We start from the raw sequence: 21,609 nt of genomic DNA on the forward strand, positions 1-21,609 counted from the left end.
ATATTAGATTTATACCTTAGGTAATGGTATAAATTTGTAACAAAAAATTTTGATCAACTTGCGAACATAAATTATTATATTTAATTTACAAAAAGAAAGACCTTAATTATTCTATCTTTTAATAATTTATTAATCATACATTTTATCGTCTGACGTGATGTATACGTGCAACACACGTACACTAAACTAGTATTTCCTCCATCCTGTTTCACTCGTCTTAATTTGACATTGTACGTTGATTAAGAAAAACAATAAATAACATAGCTAATTTACTATAGTACCTCTATTAAATAATATTTACATTTTAATTTGGAGATAAAACAATTAATACTAAAGATAAAAAAGAAAAAAAATTGTCTTGTAAAATGAGAAATCAAATTAAAAAATTTAGAACAAGTAAAATAAGACAGAGGGAGGAGATTCTAATTGTACGAACCCATTATAACGAAAATTTTAGTGCACCAAACCGTCATTTTCACTCTTATAATGGCAATGAAAGTGACTAGTGGTGTTGTCGGAGTGGGTCAATGACTTAACCCGGATCCGAAAAGATAATGGGCCGGCCCCATCAACACATTTCTTTATTTATGAGAAAAAAAAAGAAAAAGAAAAAGTAAAAGAAAAGCAGTTTGAAGAATTGAACAGAACACTTGATACGTGGATTCTCATACGAACGACAAGAAGTTCCCCTGTTGTTTCTTGATCCTCTTCTTCTGCCAAGTAATACCCTCTTTCCTTTTTTTCCAATAATATTTTTATTTTTATTTTTTTGTGGGTGTGTTTATTTTTGTCTCTCAATAAATTCTTGATTACTTACTATTGTGTTTTCTTTTAAGTTTTTTTTTGTTTTTTTGTTGTGTTAAAAAGTTGTGATCTTGGTTATATTTGCTTATATATTTTGTATTGTTCTTTAATGGGTATGAATGTTTTCTTTGTATTAATGTCAAAAATATTTATTTGGGTTATTTTGTGAAATTGTAATATTGGTCTAAATGGAACAGAATGATTATTCTTGATTTGTATAATTTAAGATGGGGATAGTAGTTGATATATATAGTTATAGTTGTAATTGTGCTTTGAGGAGTTTGTGTCTTGTAATTACTCCTATAATAATAACTAGTTTAAGAGAGGGGGTTTAGAGTAGTGAATCTTATAGAAAAAAGTAAGGCTTTTTGATGGTGAAGATTGGTGATGGGGTAGAAGAGTTGCTAGGATGGTATGCATCATCCACCTTCAACCTAAGGGGTTGCTCGGATGGTAAGCATTTTCCACCTTCAACCTGAGGGGTTGCTCAGATGGTAAGCATTTTCCACCTTAACCTAACGTTGTAGGTTCGAGCCACCGGGGGAGCAAAACGGTGGGAGCTCGGTTAAAGAAAAAGAAAGAAGATTCGGGATGGCCAGGTGGGTAAAAAACTATTCTTATTGGTTGTAACGGGGAAATGGGGCTCAACTAGAGCAGAATGGATATGGAGGATTCATTAAGTAGATTCAACTAGTTTTTTAGGCTTTTTGTTTAGTTGTTCGAACCCAACACCTCACATGTGGGGGTTAGGTGCACGCCACGAGTTTGAACCTACTGGTATTTAAATAGAGAAGGGTAAAGGGGCAGGTCATTATTTACCAAGTTTCCAATTGAGCGCTAGCGGGCTCTCTCGGTTATCTAAAGAATAGGGTAAAGGATTGATGTTAGTTTATTAATGTTCTTGGATTTGTATTATTTGAGATTGAATATCAGTAGATATAGCTGTAATTGTTCTTCTTCTGAATTTGTATGTGTTCCTCTTCCCTTTTAAGTCTGCATCTAAAATCTGTCAAATGATTAAGGAAACTATAAGGACTTTGAGAATTTTGTGCTCTTGTTATTATTCCTATTACTGGTTCCGACTAGTTTAAGGTGGGGTTTAGAGTAGCTGATCTTCCAGAAAAAGTAAGGATTTTTGATAGTGAAGATTGGTGACCAATAAAAGATTATCCTTTTTTTAATGGGGGAATGGGGCTCAAGTAGAGCAGAATGGATATGGAAGATTCATTGAGTAGAATTCAACTAGTTTAGAATTTGGCTTTTGTTTAGTTGTCCGAACCCAAAACCTAACATGTGGTTTTAGGTGCATGTCACAAATTTGAATCCGTAACGGACGAAACCCCTGTATTTAAGTAGAGAAGGGTAAAGGGGCAGCCCATTACCGAGTTTCCAATTGAACGCTTGCAGGGTAAAGGATTGATGTGTAGTTGATCGATTGATTGATCAATTCGGCCTTATTGGGGATAATCGAGGATAGCAGTAGATATATATAGCTGTAATTGTGCCTCTTCTGAATTTTGTGTGTTCTTTCTCCTTTCTTTAGTCTACATCTAAAATCAGACAAATGATTAAGGAAATGATACGGGCTTTGAGAATTTTGTGTTGTAATTATTCCTTTAACTAGTTTAAGAGGGGGTTTAGAGTAGCGGATCTCCCAGAAAAAGTAAGGCTTTTTGATAGTGAAGATTGGGGATGGGTAAAAAACTATCCTTTTTTAGTTATAACAGGACATGGAGTTCGAGTATAGCAGAATGGTTATGGAGGATTCATTAAATAGAATATAACTAGTTTGGAATCAAGCTTTTGTTTAGTTGTCCGAGCCCAACATCTAACGTGTCGGGCCAGGTGCACGCCACGAGTTTGTACCCGCAATGGACAAGAACCCTGACAAATGATTTAAGGAAATGATACAGGCTTTGAGAATTTTGTGTCTTGTAATTATTCCTATAACTGATTCCAACTAGTTTAAGAAGGGAGTTTAGAGTAGGGGATCTTCCAGAAAATGTAGATTTTTTGATAGTGAAGACTGATGACTGGGGGGTACAAAACTAGTCTTTTTTTGTTTTAATGAGGAAATGGGGCTCGAGTAGAGCAGAATGGACGTGGAAGATTTGTTAAGTAGAATTCAATTATTTTGGAATCAGGCTTAGGTGCACGTCATGACTCTGAACCCGCAACGAACAGAAACCTGGTATTAAGTAGAGAAGGGTAAAGGGGCAGGCCATTATTTACCTAGTTTCCAATTGAGTGCTAGCAAGCTCTCTTGGTTATCCCAAAAAAAAAGGGTAAAGGATTGATGTGTAGTTGATTGATTGATTGGTCGTAATGGGAATGATCTAGGATTTATTTATTTTATAATTGACCATGCATGTTATTTTTCAACAGTAGGTTTTTATTAGGGTTTTAACGTTGGAGATTTTGATGAATGGGGATTCAAACCATGAATTCTCATGGGAGTGGGCAACAATCTCCTTTACAGTCATTGGACAAGCAAAAATCATGGTTTAGGTAAGCCTCCGGGAAGTATGAATCTTGATGAGTATCACAAGTGTGTGAAATGCAGATTTTATTCAGTCTGCTGGAGTGAATATTGATGACACTTCCACTGCCGATTTTTTTCAGCATCAGACTAGCTTAATTGATTCATAAAGTACAGTGAGACATACAACAAGACCAGAAGGTGATAAATCTCGAGGACATGAACAATCAGGAGAGAGAACCAACTCTTGGCGAGACAACTTTGGAGGACTACTTGGTGAAAGCTGGGCTTTTTGTTGCTGATGCATCTTTAGGACATACGATGTCACTGGATAATCCTGCAGCAATGCAAAATTATGTGCCTCCGACAGGCTTGTCACCATCCCCTTCGCTGTCTGATACACCGATTTCTGGTCGGAAGAGGGGTGCTAGGGACATTGATAAGACTATTGATCGGAGACTAAGGAGAAAGATTAAGAATAGAGAGTCAGCTGCACGTTCCCGAGCCAGAAAACAGGTGTGCTGCTGTCTGTTAATGTTTTGCTTGGAACCCCAGCTTGCATTTGCATTGCTCATTTTAACCTATTCATCTCCATGGTGTAGGCTTACCACAATGAGCTGGTGAACAAGGTTTCACATCTGGAAGAGGAAAACATGAAGCTTAAGAAAGAGAAGGTATGGGTTCTCTCATTATCTATACTGAGGCTTAAAATGTTAGATATATCTTTCGATAAGAAACATTTCTAGTGTTTGCTCATGATTTCATTATGAGCTTGACAACTACTTCTATTCCCTATGCCATTTGTTCCGACATATGCAACGGTTCCCTGTGTCATTAGTCTATCTATTAACCAACTAAGGGTGTGTTCTGTATGAAAGAAAATGTTTTCTTATTTTCTCTTGTTCGGTTGTACTAAAGTTTAGGAAAATATTTTCTAAATCAACTAATTTTCCTAAAATTGGGGGAAAATGACTTCCCAAATTAGGCAAGGGAAGTCATTTTCCAATGAAAACAAGAAGCATGAATGAAAAAGAAGAAAACAGAAGTGTGGCACCAAAGACCCGTGTTAGCTTTACCCCCCCCCCCCCCCCCCCCCCCCCCAAAAAAAAAAAAAAACCCCTGGCACTTCCCACCCAACGCCCCTCAAACATATTGCGTATACTTGTTTGGTATGGGTGTGTCCAAACTTTTTTGGACAATATAACATCTTTTTAAAATGGAAGTTCATTTAAAAAAGATGTCATATTGTCCAAACAAAAAAATTCTAAGTTCAGTTCTTTTCTCGAGTTGCCATGGGGGGATGTTCATAGTAGTTCGGTTTGTGTCGATTTAGAGGTAAGATTGAAGTCAATTAATTATTAAAATAAAATTAAATATAATTTACATTCATCGATTTGGTTGTTGCAGTTTGGCTCAATTTTTTTTTCTGTTTTTAAGAAATATAGTGATATTTCTCGCTTTTATTTTTTTTCCGTACCATTAGAAAAGATTTTTCCGTCTCTTCTTCAATTTATAATCTGATATTAACATTTTATTGTGCTGGCCATAATTTTCTTGGATTTTACAAAATTTCTTAGTATCTATAAGCTTTAATCAAGTGATTGTCAATTGAATAAAGGTGACGAAAAATAAAATAAAAATATAGGTAAATTCATACTTGTTTCTTTGAATAAATGAGTTTGAATTCGTGACCTTCTTTTAATAAATAATTTTAAAGTGTTTAAGTTCATTAGCATATATTATCCACTCATCAATTGGACACTAATAAAATATTAACGAAAACAAGAAAATATTTTCCACTCACCAAACGAACATGTGAAAATAAGTAAGAAATACACTTGTTCTCCAAAAACATATTTTTCAGAAAAAACATTTTCCTCCGTACCGAACACACCCTAAGAGTATCTGGTAATGGATAATTTTGAAAGCGGACTGTGACTGATTGTGGAAAGATGAATCGCCCTAGAAGTAAGATAATTAATCTTTAAAGGGTAGCTGCGTTGACATTAAAATTTAATGTAGCTTAAAATTTTGATTACATGTCTATTAGATACAGGTATTACTGCAAAAATACTCATAATGTGAAAGAAAGGCTGAGCCCTAAAACATATTGAATGCATCCTGTATTTTAGCTCAAGTATCTCAAAGAAAGGAATTAAAGTAGACTGGTCTTTGGTCTGAAGTTCAATTTTTAAGCTACTCCTTTTCTTGTAAATGTTTTGTCGAATAATCTAATTAGTAGCTCCGGGCTCAAACTAGTTGTTAGTATAGCGTGTTTGTACTAGAACTTATGAATGTCCCTAAGTTGATACCCTTGGTTTGTTGTCTTCAATTTGTTTTGAAGGGAGGGGGAGAAAGGGGAAGGGGGAAGAATGTCCTAATATTGAAGTGTGTTACGCAGAAATTGTTTCTTGTTCAGATAGAAAACTCAGTTTTCATTTTCAGAATCCCTGTTTGATGTGGGATTTACAAGGTAAAATGAATAAATGGTGAGAACTGTGTAATGAGCGGTGTTCCATGTCTGCAAAAATTCCTCATTCAACCTGACATTCCTGAAGAACCTGGTAGATACATTTTCGTCCATGATGCGTGGAATATTTACTCTATACTCTATGTTTCTTGGCAATGTAAATTGCTATAATTGTCCCTTATTAAAAAAAGGTCAGTTATCTTCAACTCTGGTGCATTTATTGTCTGTCATCTTTATGGTCACCAAAATGTTCTTTTAACTTACTGAAAAGCAAATGAACTGAAGTAAAAGTTAAATTGTTACTAAATTAACGGAACCCAAGACTTTTTGAACTTCACTCTTATCACCTTCTCTTCCTTCCTCCGGTGGTCCTTCCAACCACCGAAACCTTTTTCTTTTCTTTTCTTCTTCATACTTTTTGCTTTCTTGTAAGTTGACAATGGATAACACCATCTATTTCGCAGTAGGCTTCAAGTCTTTCAATATTGAAAAGATCTCAGGTACTGCTGGGGTGTGGTACGAGTGGACAGAAAGAGGTAGAAATGCAATCACAAGGAAAACTTTCTACAGAAGATCTATGGAGTGGATTGTTCAGATCTTGAAAGAGGCATCTGAGACATGGGGAAACATAGTTCGAAGATGGAGGAAAACAAAAGGGCCATCAAAGCTCTTTTGCGCCCGAAATTACAACAGCCATGGAAGATACATTAGCTTGTTAAATGTAGGGTAGAAGAAGAGTTATTCAAATTATCCCAGAGCTAACCTTTAACTCCGGGTGGACAGACATGGCAGAGAAGGTGGCAAGGTTCACCGGCAATCACCAGTCAAGAAGCAAGCTAGAGGAATATAGATTAACTGACGATAACATTCCTTATGCAGAGTTACTCAGAAGCTATAAACGGGAAAACAAAGAGGGGAGGGGAATAAATGCAGAAGTGACAATGCTTAATAAAGATATCATTAGCATTAAAGACCCTCCAAGTAACCAAAGTGAAGTTTTAAAAAGGAGTTTGGTGGGGGAATTTAATGTTGATGACCACTATCAGAAGTTGGGAAATGGTCCTCGTCCTTGTGGAAACAAACGCATGAGTGAATATCTACGACATGGGTAGAGGTTTTTCCTATTTGGGTTCACTTCCAAACAAATAGCGGAGCAAGTCATGGAAGGGGTCTGGGAATGGAAGAAATCCCCTGTTAAATTAGCATGGTGGAATCCATTAGTTGGAACTGTAGAGGGGAGGAACAAACCGGATTCGATTTGGATCAAAATTGTAGGTCTACCGCTACATCTTTGGTCACAAAAGGTCTTCAAAGCCATTGGAGATTGTTGTGGAGGGTGGATCAAAACAGAGGAGGAGACCACACTTCGTAATCACCTTAGGTGGGCAAGAATTAGAGTTCGCAATGACGGCTCTAGCATTCCGAAGGAGATTAGGGTCGAAAGAGATGGTATCATCTTCGAACTGCAGATCTAGACAGAGTTGCCGCCGAAGTTTTACGTGGGATAAGGAAGAAACCCTAATTCTCTTACCCAACAGTCCGTTGATAGAAAACCATCGGGTAAAGAAGCGTCTGCTGACAGAAAATTTTTGAAAGGGACCAGACCTAAGACGTGAGGAGAGACGTGATATGGCTGAGTCAAGTGGGGCAAAAAATTGGGCCGACTATGAGAAATAAGCATGTGGGCCTTACAGATTATATGGGCCAGAGTCCATTAGAAACTGTAGAAGCTGATAAGTCTTCTCTTATTAAAGAAACATGTGACCAGCAAATGGATTCACTTAAAGGACAAAGTCATTAAAGACTTGGCAGAAAATTTTATATCAGCATTCAAGAGCTGGAAGCTCTCCTCTGCTATGGAGAAAGCAGAGAGGAAAGCCCATGCATGCAGGCAAGTTTGAAAGAACATAACCATGAGGGGGATGAAACAATCGGGCAATCAGACGCTAATGGAAAGCTAGACAAACCTTGTAATCTTGAAACAAGATGCTGATTTGCAGATTCAGCAGATACACGAACCACATCCAGTGAACATGCAGAGTCCAATAAAGCACGAAACAGTGGAGACAGATGCACCAAGTTGGGTGAATTTACATATACTAGAACTGAGCAACTGTTATGGCCCCTAATTCTGGATCGAGTCACTGGACAACTAACTTGGAAGTCAGACTTGACGTTATGGTCTAAGCCCTTGTTTTTGTTTAGTGACTTACCTATGATTGCTGAATTTTGCAGTTCATTCAGGGAATTGCAGACCTGGGAACTTGTTTGAGAAAGTTCCGACTCTCTGATAAAATCCAACTTGTTTTATTAATAACGTCAACTCTCTTAAATAGGAGTTTACAGTAGCAGAGAGTCCTAACAAGCTAGTAATAGAAAAAGTCCTATAAAACTGAATTACCAAGAGTTCTAATCCACTAAGGGAAGTTCTATTCTACTAACAGAATAATGCAGAAAATAAACTCATTATCAGTCCTATTAATTCTTGCGTCTGGAATATTGTTTCCCCGACAAAAGCATCAATAACATTATCCCCTTCCCGGAGAAAAAGCTTGTCCTCAAGCTTGAAGTCTGGAAAGGCAGATTTGAAATGATGCACTGTCTCCCAAGTGGAGTCCTCAACAGATTGGCCACACCACTGCACCAGAATTTCCCAATTATCACAATTCAGACGCGATTTGAGCACGAAGCAAGGGGTGGGAACTACGCGTCCTTCAACTGGTGGAAGGGTAGGTGGAGTTGTAGGTACCTCACCCTTGAATGGCTTAAGAAGTGACACATGAAACACATCATGAAGTTTGCAACCTGCAGGTAAACGAAGCTGATAAGCAACAAACCCAATGCGCTTCAAGACTGTAAAAGGACCATAATATTTTGGTGCAAAAATGACCATAATATTTTGGTGCAAGCTTATGATGGACGCGGCTAGCCAAAGTTTTTTGGTGATATGGATGTAGACGTAATCAGACATAAGATCCTAGAGAAAATTCCACATCACGATGTCCCTTATCATAAACTGTTTTCATCTTATGTTGCGCCTGTTGGAGCTTAGCTCGAAAATCCTGTAAGGCAACATCTCGATCAATTAATGCTCGGTCTACAACATCAACTCGAGATGAACTAGCCATGTAGGATTGCAACCGAGGAGGCTCACGACCATATACAAATTGAAATGGGGGATGTGTGAAGTGCTAAATGGTACGAAGTGTTGTAGCAAAATTCAGCCCAGGGAATCCACTCCGTCCATTTCGTTGGACGATCACCTACCAAGCGTCGCAAATACATCTCTATCGTGCGATTAACAACCTCAGTTTGGCCGTCCGATTGTGGATGATAAGCGGATGAAAAGTTTAATTTAGCCCCATATAAACGAAACAATTCTTTCCAGATGGTACTAGTGAAGAGGGCATCTCGATCACTGACAATTGATTTGGTATCCCATGTAAATGAACAATATTCTTAAAGAAAATCCTTGCTATAAAAGATGCATTATATGGATGAGCAAGGGGGATGAAATGTGCATATTTAGAGAATCTGTCCACAACAACCAATAACACTGTTTTACTACCTGATTTTGGCAGGCCATCTATGAAATCCTTTGAGATATCCGACCAAATTTGATTAGGCAGTCGTAAAGGTTGTAACTATCCCGTGGGACTCAAATTGACAGCCTTATTACGCTGGCAAACTGAACAGGCAGCAACAAATCCTTGATAGTTGTCTTCATTGCTGGCCAATAGAAATCCTTGCGAATACGTAACATGGTCTTCTGAACGCCTTTATGGGTGCTATCATGAATCCCGGACAAGACAAAATTTACCAATGGTGAGTTGGGCGAGAGATGGACCCTATCTTTGAAGAACAAAAACCCATCTCGAAACACCCAATTGCTATTCATCTCTCCTTGTTCAATTTTAGCTCGGAGTTCATGAAGAATTGGTGACTGCTTCACCTTTGCCCTGACTTCCTCGAATATCAGAACTTCCGGTTGAGAAATAACAAATAACATATCTCCAACCTCTTCTCGCCGTGATAATGCATCTGCTGCAGTATTTATTCTCCCAGCCTTGTATTCCACCCGAAAATCGAACCCCATCAGCTTGCTAAGCCAACGTTGTTGAGAAGAAGTAGTAAAACGTTGATCTAGTAGGTATTTAAGGCTGTAATGATCTGTTCGAATTAGAAAGGTTCGACTCAAGAGTTAAGGCCTCCAGTGTTGAACTGCCTTTGTCAAGCCTATCAATTCACGTTCATAAGCTGGAAGTTTCAAGTGTTGGTCAGCTAGCTTACGACTAAAAAAAGCAATGGGGTGTCCTTGTTGTTGAAGAATTGCTCCTATTCCAACACCCGATGCATCACACTAAATAACAAATTCTTCTTTAAAGTTTGGTAACTGTAACACGGGGGCAACAACTAATGCCTTTTTAAGAGTTTGGAAAGAAGCAATTGCATCATCATTGCACTTAAAAGCATGTCGCTTAAGCATACTTGTTAAGGGGGCAGTAATCAAACCGTAATTCTTTATGAACTTACGATAATATCTTGTCAAGCCTAAAAATCCCCGCAATGCCATTGTTGATTGTGGTTGAGGCCAGTCAATTACGATGTCAATTTTGCTAGCATCAGCTGACACACCTATGTTGGAGACTGTGTGGCCCAAATAAGCTACTTGATTTTCGCCAAAGGAACATTTGAATTTTTTTTAAATAGAGGCGACGAGCTTATAACTACTCAAAGACGAGTCAGATGTGTACCAGATGATCCTCCCAACTCTTGCTATAAACAAGGATGTCATCGAAAAATACAAGTACAAATTGACGTAGGTACCTTCGGAATACCTCATTCATCAATGCTTGAAAGGTAGAAGGAGCATTTAGTCAATCCGAATGGCATGACAAGGAACTCAAAATGACCGTGATGTGTTCTGAAAGCCGTCTTCTCAACATCTACAGAATCCATGCGGACTTGATGAAAACTTGAGCGAAGATCAAGCTTGGTGAAAAATTGTGTGCCATGCAATTCTTTAAGTAATTCCTCCACCACTGGAATTGGGAATTTGTCCTTTACTGTTTTGGCATTTAGCTCCCTATAATCCACACAAAAGCGCTGTGTTTCATCATGTTTCTGGACCAGTAATACAGGTGATGAGAATGGGGAATGACTAGGTCGAATAATGCCTTGCTGGAGCATTTGATCACACTGTTTCTCAATCTCATCTTTCTGAAAATGAGGGTATGAACTACCACTGGATCAGTTCCCGGTAGTAAACATATGCGATGATCACAAGAACGCATAGGAGGCAGACCTGCAAGTTCTTGGAACAGCTTATCAAATTCGGCTAATACTTTCTCGAGCTCACCTTGCTTAGAATCCTGCAGAAGATATAGGTGTGGTTGAAATAATTGTTGTTGTCCATATAGAATGATCTTCTTCCTTTTTACTTGAAAGCTTATGGTTAATAACGCAAAATCCCACAGAATAAGGCCGAGTGTTTGCAACCACTTGATACCTAGGACAATGTCAAAAGCATCCAAAAGAATCACATATAAATCAACATTGAAGGAATGGTTAGCTACAGAAAATTGCACTGCCATGCAAATGCCCAAACTGGAATATTTCTCTCCATTTGCCACTGATACATAGAGATTTCTTCGACGTTGGATAGGCAAATCTAAACGTTGGGCAGCCGTAGAGCTAATAAAATTATGTGTACTGCCTGAATCAACTAAGCTAAGCAACAACTTCTTATCAATTACAACCTGCAACTGCATAGTATCGACATGTTGTTTGCCTGTGACAGCATGAGTGAGATGGCAGGCTCTCTACTACTCGTTGGTACATCTTTAGATTCCAACTTCTTATCAATTGCAGTTTGCAATTGCAAGTTGTTTGTTTGTGATGGCATGGAGTGAGATGGAAGGATCTCTACTATCTGTTGGTACATCTTCAAATTCTGCATCCTCTATTTCGAACCAAAATAACTTTTTGCACTGATGGCCTTGAACATAAAGATCATCACAGTTGTAGCACGACCCTTTTGCTCGTCGGGCAGCCATCTCAGCATGAGTCAACCTTTTCACAAAAGGATTAGTAGCAGTTACCTTAACCCTCGGAGTTACTGCTGCATAGTCCTTGAGGTTGAATTATATCCCCTCAGTGTGCTAGAAGAAATTTGTATCTTCTTCGCAAATGCTCTCGCCAAACTCATTGCTTGTACTAGGTTAGATGGGTTCTGTAATTCAACATCGAGACGAATCAAATCAACTAAACCTGCTGTAAACATATCTACTCGTTGGTCTACACGTACAGATAATGCACGAGCCAACATTCTTTGGAAGTCCCTCTGATAATCTTCAACAGAACCAGTTTGTTTCAAGTTGATCAATTCTCCTAATGGATTGCTTTTCATTGGTGGGCCAAAGCGAAGAGTACAATATTCTTTGAAGACACCCCATGTTAAATTTGGTTCCTCCAGTTCTAGCTGATAAACCCACAATTGAGCCTCCCCTACCATGTGAAAAACAGTTATGCCTACCTTTTCTTGGTTGGCGGTACGCTGATTAGCGTAAAATTTCTCACAACAATGAAGCCAAATAAGAGGATCTTCAAGTCTATCATAAGTAGGAAAGTCTAATTTAGTGTATCTGGGAACTGCACCTCTTCCTGCATTGTTGTCATCAGTCCCAAGGTTGCTGTTGTTGTTTCTTCCTCCTAAACACACATCCAGTTGTTCGCTTGTGTTACCGGTTCGTTGGACAGAAGCAACACTATTGTCTCCAACTTCAACTACCTTTGCACGTGCCGTGGTGCGGATTAAGATTTCAATTTATTGCGATAGTTGCTGGAATTTGGCGTCCATCCTTGCTTCCGAAGCTGCTACATTTGCTTCGGTTCGAGTTTGGGCTTCCAGTAACAGACTTTGCAGCGTTGCTTCTACAGTACTCTCGTCCATGGTAACAGGCTCTGATACCAAATTGTTATGGCCCCTAGTTCTGGATCGAGTCACTGGACAACTAACTTGGAAGTCAGACCTGGCGTTATGGTCTAAGCCCTCGTTTTTGTTTCGTGACTTACCTATAATTGCTGAATTTTGCAGTTCATTCAGGGAACTGCAGACCTGGGAACTTGTTTGAGAAAGTTCTGACTTTCTGATAAAATCCAACTTGTTTTATTAATAACGTCAACTCTCTTAAATAGGAGTTTATAGTAGCAAAGAGTCCTAACAAGCTAGAAATAGAAAAAGTCCTATAAAACTGAATTACCAAGAGTTCTAATCCACTAAGGGAAGTTCTATTCTACTAACAAAATAATTCAGAAAATAAACTCATTATCAGTCCTATTAATTCTTGTGTTTGGAATATCGTTTCCCGACAAAAGCATCAATAACAGCAACACTTATGGAGTCTCTTTTGAAGGTTTTGAGAGTGAAACTTTGGCCCTTCTCATGAGAATTGATGAGAGAAAAATGACAATTGAGAATAGAAAACAAGACAAAAGCAGCACAACTCCAAAAAGCAGAGGCATAGGTAAAAACGAATTGAAAATCCTACAGTCTAGTCTCAACAAGGAGGTGGAAGGGGCAAGGAACAGGGGAGGAACTTAAGTTTGACTTTTAAATGAAGGTAAAGATTCTGTCATGGAATGTAAGAGTTTTAAACAACTGGTCAACTAAGACCCTGGTTAAAAGTTGTTTGCGGAAAATAGAAGGCAGATGTGGTTTGCTTACAAGAAACTAAGGTGAGCAAAGATGTGAAAGACGTGGCAATCCAGTTATGGCCATGTAGATGGATGAGATGTGGTTTCATGAAAGCAGATGGTAGCAGAGGGGGTATTTTAATTATGTGGGATAGCAGGGTGTGGGTGGACACTAAGGTGGAGGAAGAAATTTCTCACTTACAATTTTGAATCCACACAGGATTCATTCTGCTGGAACTTTACTGGAGTGTATGCTCCTCATACCAAGGTTGAGAAACTCGAATGTTGGGAGGAAATAGCCGCAATGAAAAGCTTAAGTGAAGGCCTTGGGTCACAGGGGGAGATTTCAATACTGTCAGACACAAGGGATGTACTAGAACTACTAACATCATGACTGATTTTTCTAGATGGATTGAAGATTTGGGTTTGCATGATCCTATACTAATTAGGGTTAAATACACTTGGTCCAGGGGATCAAACCACCAAAGCAACGCAAGGCTAGATTGATTTCTATACTCTTATGGAATGGGAGGAAAACTTCAGGAATATTAGACAAAGAATCCTACCTAGGGCAACTTCTGACCATAATCCAATTATTTTGGAGTGTGGAGACTGGGAACAAAAGCAATCTTACTTCAAATTTGAAAATTGGTGGCTCAAAGTGGAAGGATTTAATCAATTAGTACATGACTGGTTGAATGGTTTTCTAGTTGAAGGGTGCCCTAATTACAAATTATGCACCAAACTGAAGATGCTTAAACTTAAGATGGAAGAATGGAGCAGAAATACCTTTTCTGAAATGGCTAATAGCAAAAATAGTCTCCTTGAAGAGTTGTCTGTTTTGGACAAAACACAGGAGGATAGAGAGCTATCACAAGATGAACAGATGATAAGGGCAACAATTTAGGTAGAACTAGAAGTTTTGGCTAAGCATGAAGAAAAAACGTGAAGGCAAAAGTCCAGAGCTCTTTGGCTCAAGCAAGGGGACAAGAATACCAAGTTCTTTCAGAGATCGGCAACAGCTCATATAAGGTACAACACAATTGATAGCTTGGTGGTAAGGGGGGAGGAAATCTAGGAGCCAAAGGAAATAAAAAAAGCTATGATAGAATTTTATTCTAAGTTATACACAGAATCTGAAACCTGGAGGCCTAGATTTGAATTTACAGGTTGCCCTACAATCTCTAGTGAAGAAAATGAATGGCTTCAAAGACCATTCAAAAAATTAAAAGTTTTGCAGATCTTGAAACAGTGTGATGGAGACAAAGCTCCTGGTCCTGATGGATTTACTATGAGCTTCTTCAAGGCATGTTGGGAAACCTTGAAGGATGATTTGATGCAGACTTTACATAATTTCCACCGAAAGAGTTTCTTTGAAAAGTCTTTCAATGCCACTCTCATAGCATTGATTCCAAAAAAGCCTGGAGTTGTTGATCTTAAAAACTTCAGACCTATTAGTCTAATAGGAGGGGTGTATAAAATCATCTCTAAACTTATAATTGAAAGACTCAAAACAGTTATTTGAAAATTAGTGGATGAGCACCAAATGACTTTCTTGAAAGGAAGACAAATTCTCTATGCGTCCCTGTCGGCAAATGAACTGGTGGATTCAAGGTGTAAGCAGAAAAAGTCAGGCATCTTATGTAAGCTGGACATTAAAAAGGCATATGATCATGTCAACTAGAATTTTCTTTTAAAAATTCTAAAAGACATAGGTTTTGGTAGTAGGTGGATTAATTGGATCAAGATTTGTATATCAAGTGTGAAGTTTTCTCTCATAATAAATGGCAAATGTGAAGGTTTTTTCCAGTCACATGTTTAGGATAGCAAACACTAATGGCTGGTTGAAAGGTTTCAGTGCTCAAACTGGAAGAGGGGAAGAAGTGGAGATTTCCCATTTGCTCTATGCAGATGATGCACTGATTTTTTGTGAAGCAGAGGTGAGTCAAATCAGGTATTTGAGAGCTATACTAACAATTTGTGAAGGTATCTCAGGCCTTCATGTTAACTGGCTCAAAAGTCACATTTTCCCTATAAACCAAGATGAAAATTTGCCAGTGCTAGCTGAAAGTTTGGGTTGCCAGGTGGACCTCTTGCCAACAAAATACTTGGGTTTGCCACTAGGAGCAAAGAATAAAGAGCTAGAAATATGGAGTAGGGTGTTAGAAAAAAGTGAGAAGAAATTGTCAAGCTGGAAGAGTCGGTACCTTTCACAAGGTGGAAGACTTACTCTCATAAAATCGGTGCTAGATGGACTTCTTACCTATATGATGAGCCTCTTCCCCATTCCAAAGAGCATTGAGAAAAGATTTAATAGGATGAGAAGAATATTTCTATGGCAAGGTAACCAGAAAAAAGGGGATATAATCTTGTGAAATGGGATGTTTTAACCCTGAGTAATCAAGAGGGAGGGGGGGGGGGGGGGGCGCTTGTTTTAAAACACCTTAACAATCAGAACAACTCTTTCTTCAAAAATGGCATGGAGATTCTGTTCAGAAGAAGGGGCTTTTGTGGAGAAGATTTATAGCTGGGAAATATGGCTTGCTCAACCAATGGACAACCGAAGAGGTGGTGGGCAACTTTGGGTGTAGTGTGTGGAAAACCATAAGAAAATTTTGGCCCCATTTCAACAACAATATAACTATCAATGTTGGTAATGGATTGAGAACTGATTTTTGTAATGAAGTATGGGTTGGAGAAGACAGTTTGAGGAATGCCGTTCCATAACTATATATTCTAAGTTCACAGAGAAATGCCGACATATCTCAGGTGACGAGTCAACAGGGATGAAACTTAACATTCAAAAGAGCACTCAATGACTGGGAAATTGGGGAGTTTGCTAATCTTCTTGAAGTCCTGAACTGTTTTCCAGGTTTGTCACTGAGGCCTTAGGCCCAGATGGAAACAACACAACAAAGGCCTATTTACTGTCAAGTCATGCTAGTGGAAGCTAAATACTAACCACACTTTACTGGACAAATGGCCTTGGAAGTTGATTTGGAAGACCAGAAGTCCCCCAAGGTAGCTTGTTTTGCTTGGTTGGTATGTAGGAAAGCATGTCTTACTCATGAGGCAGTACAGACGAGAGGGTGGCAGATTTGTTGAAAATGTGTTAAGTGTGATCTGGAAACAGAAGTGAATAACCACCTATTTTTGCATTGTAAAGCTGCTACAAGTTTTTGGAATATGTTTTTGTCTATGCTAGGAGTCAGTTGGGTAATGCCTAAAAGAACTCTGGAATTACTTAGCAGTTGGAAGGGAATTGGTAGCAGAGGAAGGAATGAGATCTGGTGGAAGACTATTCCAGCATGTATTTGGTGGACTCTGTGGAAAGAAAGAAATGCTAGATACTTTGAAGGGCAAAAAACTAGCTTACAGATGATTAGGACAAATTGTACAAGTCTTTTGTTTTTTGGTGCAAACAGAATTTGGTAGGGGATGTAGTAGATTTAGTTGATTTTATAGGAAACTTGTAGAAAATACCCTTTTGGGGTGTGCCCACCACTCTGTGGGATGTAAGTTTCCAATTCATCATTTGTTGGATGATGAATCTTTTGGTGTGAATACAATGTTAACTTTATCTCAAAAAAAATATTCGAAAAAGGAATATATATTGTCTTTCCAGTCATGTATGACGCAAATGGTAGAAGTACCTACTAAAGATGCTGCATCGGAAATCTCCTAGTATCATTGTCTGCCAACAAACCAACACACTTGAAAATAAGGTTTATTCATGGTTGTTTTATGTTATATGGAAGTATTTGACTAGAGAAGGAACTTAAGAAAGAAATGAGTTAAATAACCAAATATCAAAATCTGGTTCCACTGTTCCAGAAACATCTTCCATTTTATCTTGACCCAGACTGATTTCTGTGCTGATGATATTTGTCACTGTCAATTGTTTAGTGTCTCTGTGTGTGTTTATGTAATAATCTTTATTCTCTTTTTGAGGGATATCTATCTATCTGCCGCCATAAGGATGAAAGTCTAGAAAACAGGAGTCAAAAGTTTTTATAGTCAATCAGTCTTTGCTTCAAATCAAAGAATAGTGCCCCCCCCCCCCCCCCCCCCCCCACAAAAAAAAAAAAAAGAAAGAAAATCAAAGAATAGTTCATCAGAATCTCTTCTTGAAGTAATAAAGAGTCTTCCTTTCTCTTAGTATCTATTGGTCTCGTACATGTTATGTCATGTTAGTTCCTAGTAAAGTATATCATAAAGATAACGAAAATGCCAAGGTATTAGTTTACATATGAAAGGTATTAGTTTTTTCAACCATGCTAAAAAAACAAAAAAGAGTGTCTTATGCAATGAAGCAGAAGTAGTTTATATCCATGCCATATTTGGGGTCAAAGGTAGCTTCAAACTTGGTTCTAAGTCCCCTTTTCCCCTCCAGAATCAATCCTAGTGACTATGTGCAAGTATTTTCTAGCTCAATTAGGAATATGCAGAGTTACATATTCCCCACATTTGTGCTTCGTTCTTAGAATTTTTTGCAATGCTCTAAAGATAGAGGATTGAAACTGCATAAGCCGTAAGGGTACATAAATGATGTAGTTGTATTTTACCAAGTATAGATAATGCTTTTGAATTTCTCCAATAGAAATAAGTACCCATCTAATGTGCACTTACTCGTGTCATATGTGTTGTGTGGTTGTGATGGATTGTTTGGTATTGCCGGTGTCTTTCATTAGTTTAGTGGAGTGGAGATATAGAATACTATGCTTTTACCCGTCAAAAAGAAAAACTATGCTTTTACTCTGAAAAGGTTGTAATTCTTTATCATACTAATGAAAATTTTGCCTTTGTGAACAATTGATGCAATGACTAGAAGTGAATGCTGCCTTTGATGATTGATCTGGTGTTTTTGGGATGCGTGGTGGACTGATGGTCCTAGATGCTTGTAGTACAGAGTGATTGAATGAGTGTCCCTTCAGTGTTTTTCTTGTTTGTTTCTTAGTGTAGTAGAGTTGAGTTTTGTATTTCCCTTCTTTTTGTCCTCCCTTTGTCCTCCCTGGTTGACAAAGTGATATTTGCTTCCTTAAGTTATAGAAAAGGAGAAAAGGAACAACAACAACAAACCCAGTGTATTCCCACTTAGTGGGGTCTGGGGGGTAAGATGTACGCAGGCCATACCTCTACCTCTGATGAAGTAGAAAGGCTGTTTCCGAAAGACCCCCGGCTCAAGTCACGAGATATCACACAAACACATAGTACAGCACAGAAGCAGATGACATAACATAGATACGGCACCCATAAGGAATATAAAACAGAGTAAAGCAGGAATGCAGGAATATAAAGCAGAGGAAAGCACACAGATTCGTAATAAACATGGAACACGGAACACGAAACACTGAATACGGAATCATAACAGGAATACACCCCCACCAATTAATTCCCTACACTAGCGACCCGAACTGGCCCTAATCCTCTGCCGTAATTCGCATCTTCCAGACCTTCCTATCTAGGGTCATGTCCTCGGTGAGCTGTAACTGTTCCAAATTCAATCTAGATACCTCTCAGTAATGTTATGAGCTAACATTCGTTTTTTTCTTATCAGTATAATTTGTTTCACTTCTGATTCATGATTCACGGCCTTTTTCCTGTGCGTCCGACTGCATTTTTAGAATACTTGTCAGTTTTGAAGAGACAACTTTCCCTTATGCTAAATTTGATCTCCTGATAGTTACGTTATAGGAAACAACCTTCTTCCGACAGTTTGTTTACGGACTTGCAAGAATAAAACTTCCTCCATTGCTAACTCTTGACAGCTTAATTATTTGGGATCAACACATTTAAGATTTTCTTATGGAAAAAGTTGGTTTTACTGTCCAAAAGTAGGTCTTTTGGGGTTATGATGTTTGTTGATCACTTCAGCTTGGTTCTGGTCAACATAAGGACTTATTATACGAAAGCTTGTACTTTTAGCCTCTTTTTGATGTATTTTATCTCTGTCTCCCCATCTGTCTATCTCTCTCTAAGAAAGCCGGACAGTCAATAGTGCTAGTGCCTGATTACAAGGAGCCTAAATCTATAGGGATATTGAACTCCTTTTTCTTCAAAATCGAGAGTGAATGTGGTGTTCGTGCCATAGGATTACTATTCTAAACTCAGATCTTTGACGTGATACATGTTTGATAATCCCTTCAAAATTTATTATATTACTTATAAGGTGTGTTTACAAGCCTTTAAACAAGTGATTGGTGGTACTGGTGCCTTTCTACACGACACAGAAATTCCATCCATGTCTTCTCAACAACTAGTGTGATCCCACAAGTGGGGTATGGGGAGGGTACGGTAGAGTGTACGCAGACCTTGTGATGTAGAGAGGTTATTTCCAATAAACCCTCGGCTCAAGATATATGAAATCCCTGTATTCTTAATAAAATGGGATTTGTGAAAGATCTGTCTTATTAGGACCAATTTTACTCTTTCATATCATCTGTTGGAGTGTGTGCAGCTATTGTAGATCCGTTGGCCATTTTAGTTGTCTTGTTAGTGCTAGTGGGTGGTTGGAATCCCTCCACCCTGGAAGTTTGAGCCAGGGAATTGAGAATTTCTGGGTGGTGAACGCTTTACTTCCTTAGTAGACCTACCCGACACTACGCGGATTTGTCAGGCTTGTGGTTTTCGGATACCGAATGATTAAAACACACACCCCACACCCCACCCCAAAAATAAAAAATGACGTAGAGGTTCTCTGTTCTATCACAATATGTTAATTATCTGGTAAAGCAGTACAAGTTAATTTGTGTGATCTTTCGGTTAGGACACAAATCCTTTTGTCTTTCCAAATTTCATTCCGTCTTTTAAGATATTTGGACAAGCACCTGTTTTCTGTGGATGCTACTGTTGAGTTTTTAAGCTTTGGTGATTCAAGTTGGTTGTCCTCAAATTCAGACATCCAAAAAAATTAAAATTTTAAGATTTCAAATAGCAAAATCATTTTTCATACTTAGAGGATCTTCATACCTCCTGTTATATGAGAATTTTTATGAAAGCCTCTCATTTGCTTCTCTTAGATGGAAATTTGATTTTCTCCTTTTGGACCGGTTGTGGCCGAGGAGGGATTCACACCCCTGACACCATGGTTCATAGCCATGTGCTCTAATCCTCTGAGCTACAGGCCCCACTCTCATCTCCACCGGATCTGTTACCGGGATTTCAAATCTATGTCATTTACTGCTCTTCTTTTTTGTTGTAAATGCAAACCTGAATGAAAGGCTGAAACCATATAACATGACAGAATATTTTGATTTTTGTTGGTGAAGTCTTTTATATTAGCTTGTACACCTTTACTGAGGACTTGAATCTTGTTATATATTTCTTGTGAGTTGGCCTAATCGTACATATATCTGTCCAAACTTGGCAAAATGTGCTACATTTACATTTACAAAAACCACATCGTCTTATTTTTGTTCTCAAGTTTAGTATGCCATCTTGCACTCTCTTTTCAACCGCTATGATACTGAACTCCACCTTGCAGGAGCTGGAGAAGCTGTTATCCGAGCTGTCGTCTGAACCAAGATATCAGCTAAGACGAACAACTTCATTCTGATTGAGTGGTATCTCTAGTCCTTATGCAGAAGTACTGTTAGTCTTAATAGACATAGGATTGTGTATCCTCTTATGAGGAACTTATTAGGGAGTCGGGAGATAGATCTTTAGCATGTTTGCTTCTGTTGGGTGATGTGTATTTGCTTCCCACCCATAGCTTTGTTTTATCTGTATATGTTTTTTAGATGCACATGACAAAAACTAAAAGGTGAAATGGACTCTACCTTACTGTGTCCTTTTTACTTTGTAAACGAAATTGCAATATTTCTTTTTAAAAGAAATGAAGGCTTTGATCTAGTGGTAAGATCACTACGCATGATGCGACTTTTCCTCTAATGCTGATGTTAGATTTGTATGAATATTTTATGTACTTTTTCCCCAATTTTTTGCTAATGCAATTCATGTTGAGAAGAAACCATACAATTGTCATTTGAATAAAAGTAAACATATAAGGAATGCAATTCATGTTGAGAGTGGTTGTCATGTAATCAAGAGCTCATGGATTTAAGTTGTAAAAACTGTCCGGCAAAAATCGCAAGGTAAGACTGCGTATGATACTCTTGTGGTGTTACTCTTGGTGTTACTCTTCTGCAGATACACGCAGTGG

General features: G+C 38.3%; 1 protein-coding gene across 3 annotated transcripts; it reads left to right on the top strand.

Annotated features, from left to right (window-relative positions):
* The first annotated feature begins 571 nt into the window (after nt 1–571).
* Nucleotides 572–21,338, top strand: LOC107875685 (ABSCISIC ACID-INSENSITIVE 5-like protein 2). 3 transcript variants are annotated; one of them, XM_016722497.2, is made up of 5 exons: nt 594–720; nt 3,190–3,312; nt 3,427–3,799; nt 3,886–3,957; nt 20,932–21,338. In XM_016722497.2, the coding sequence occupies exons 3-5, from the start codon at nt 3,503–3,505 to the stop codon at nt 21,001–21,003; spliced, it is 441 nt and encodes a 146-aa protein (XP_016577983.1). In that variant the 5' UTR covers nt 594–720; nt 3,190–3,312; nt 3,427–3,502; the 3' UTR covers nt 21,004–21,338. The 3 variants fall into 3 exon arrangements, with proteins under 3 accessions (XP_016577992.1, XP_016577983.1, XP_047258064.1); XM_047402108.1 differs by having other exon boundaries at nt 606–720; nt 3,193–3,312; XM_016722506.2 differs by lacking the exon at nt 3,190–3,312 and having other exon boundaries at nt 572–720.
* Nucleotides 21,339–21,609: the final 271 nt, after the last annotated feature.

Source organism: Capsicum annuum, unplaced genomic scaffold (genome assembly GCF_002878395.1).
Source record: "Capsicum annuum cultivar UCD-10X-F1 unplaced genomic scaffold, UCD10Xv1.1 ctg1490, whole genome shotgun sequence".
Lineage (NCBI taxonomy): Eukaryota > Viridiplantae > Streptophyta > Magnoliopsida > Solanales > Solanaceae > Capsicum > Capsicum annuum.

Excerpts from the sequence above, each read along its gene's own strand:
- LOC107875685 (XM_016722506.2), top strand. The coding sequence starts at position 3,503 with ATGAACAATCAGGAGAGAGAACCAACTCTTGGCGAGACAACTTTGGAG. Across the intron at positions 3,800-3,885 it reads GTTCCCGAGCCAGAAAACAG|GCTTACCACAATGAGCTGGT; the intron begins GTGTGCTGCTGT and ends TCCATGGTGTAG. Across the intron at positions 3,958-20,931 it reads TGAAGCTTAAGAAAGAGAAG|GAGCTGGAGAAGCTGTTATC; the intron begins GTATGGGTTCTC and ends TCCACCTTGCAG.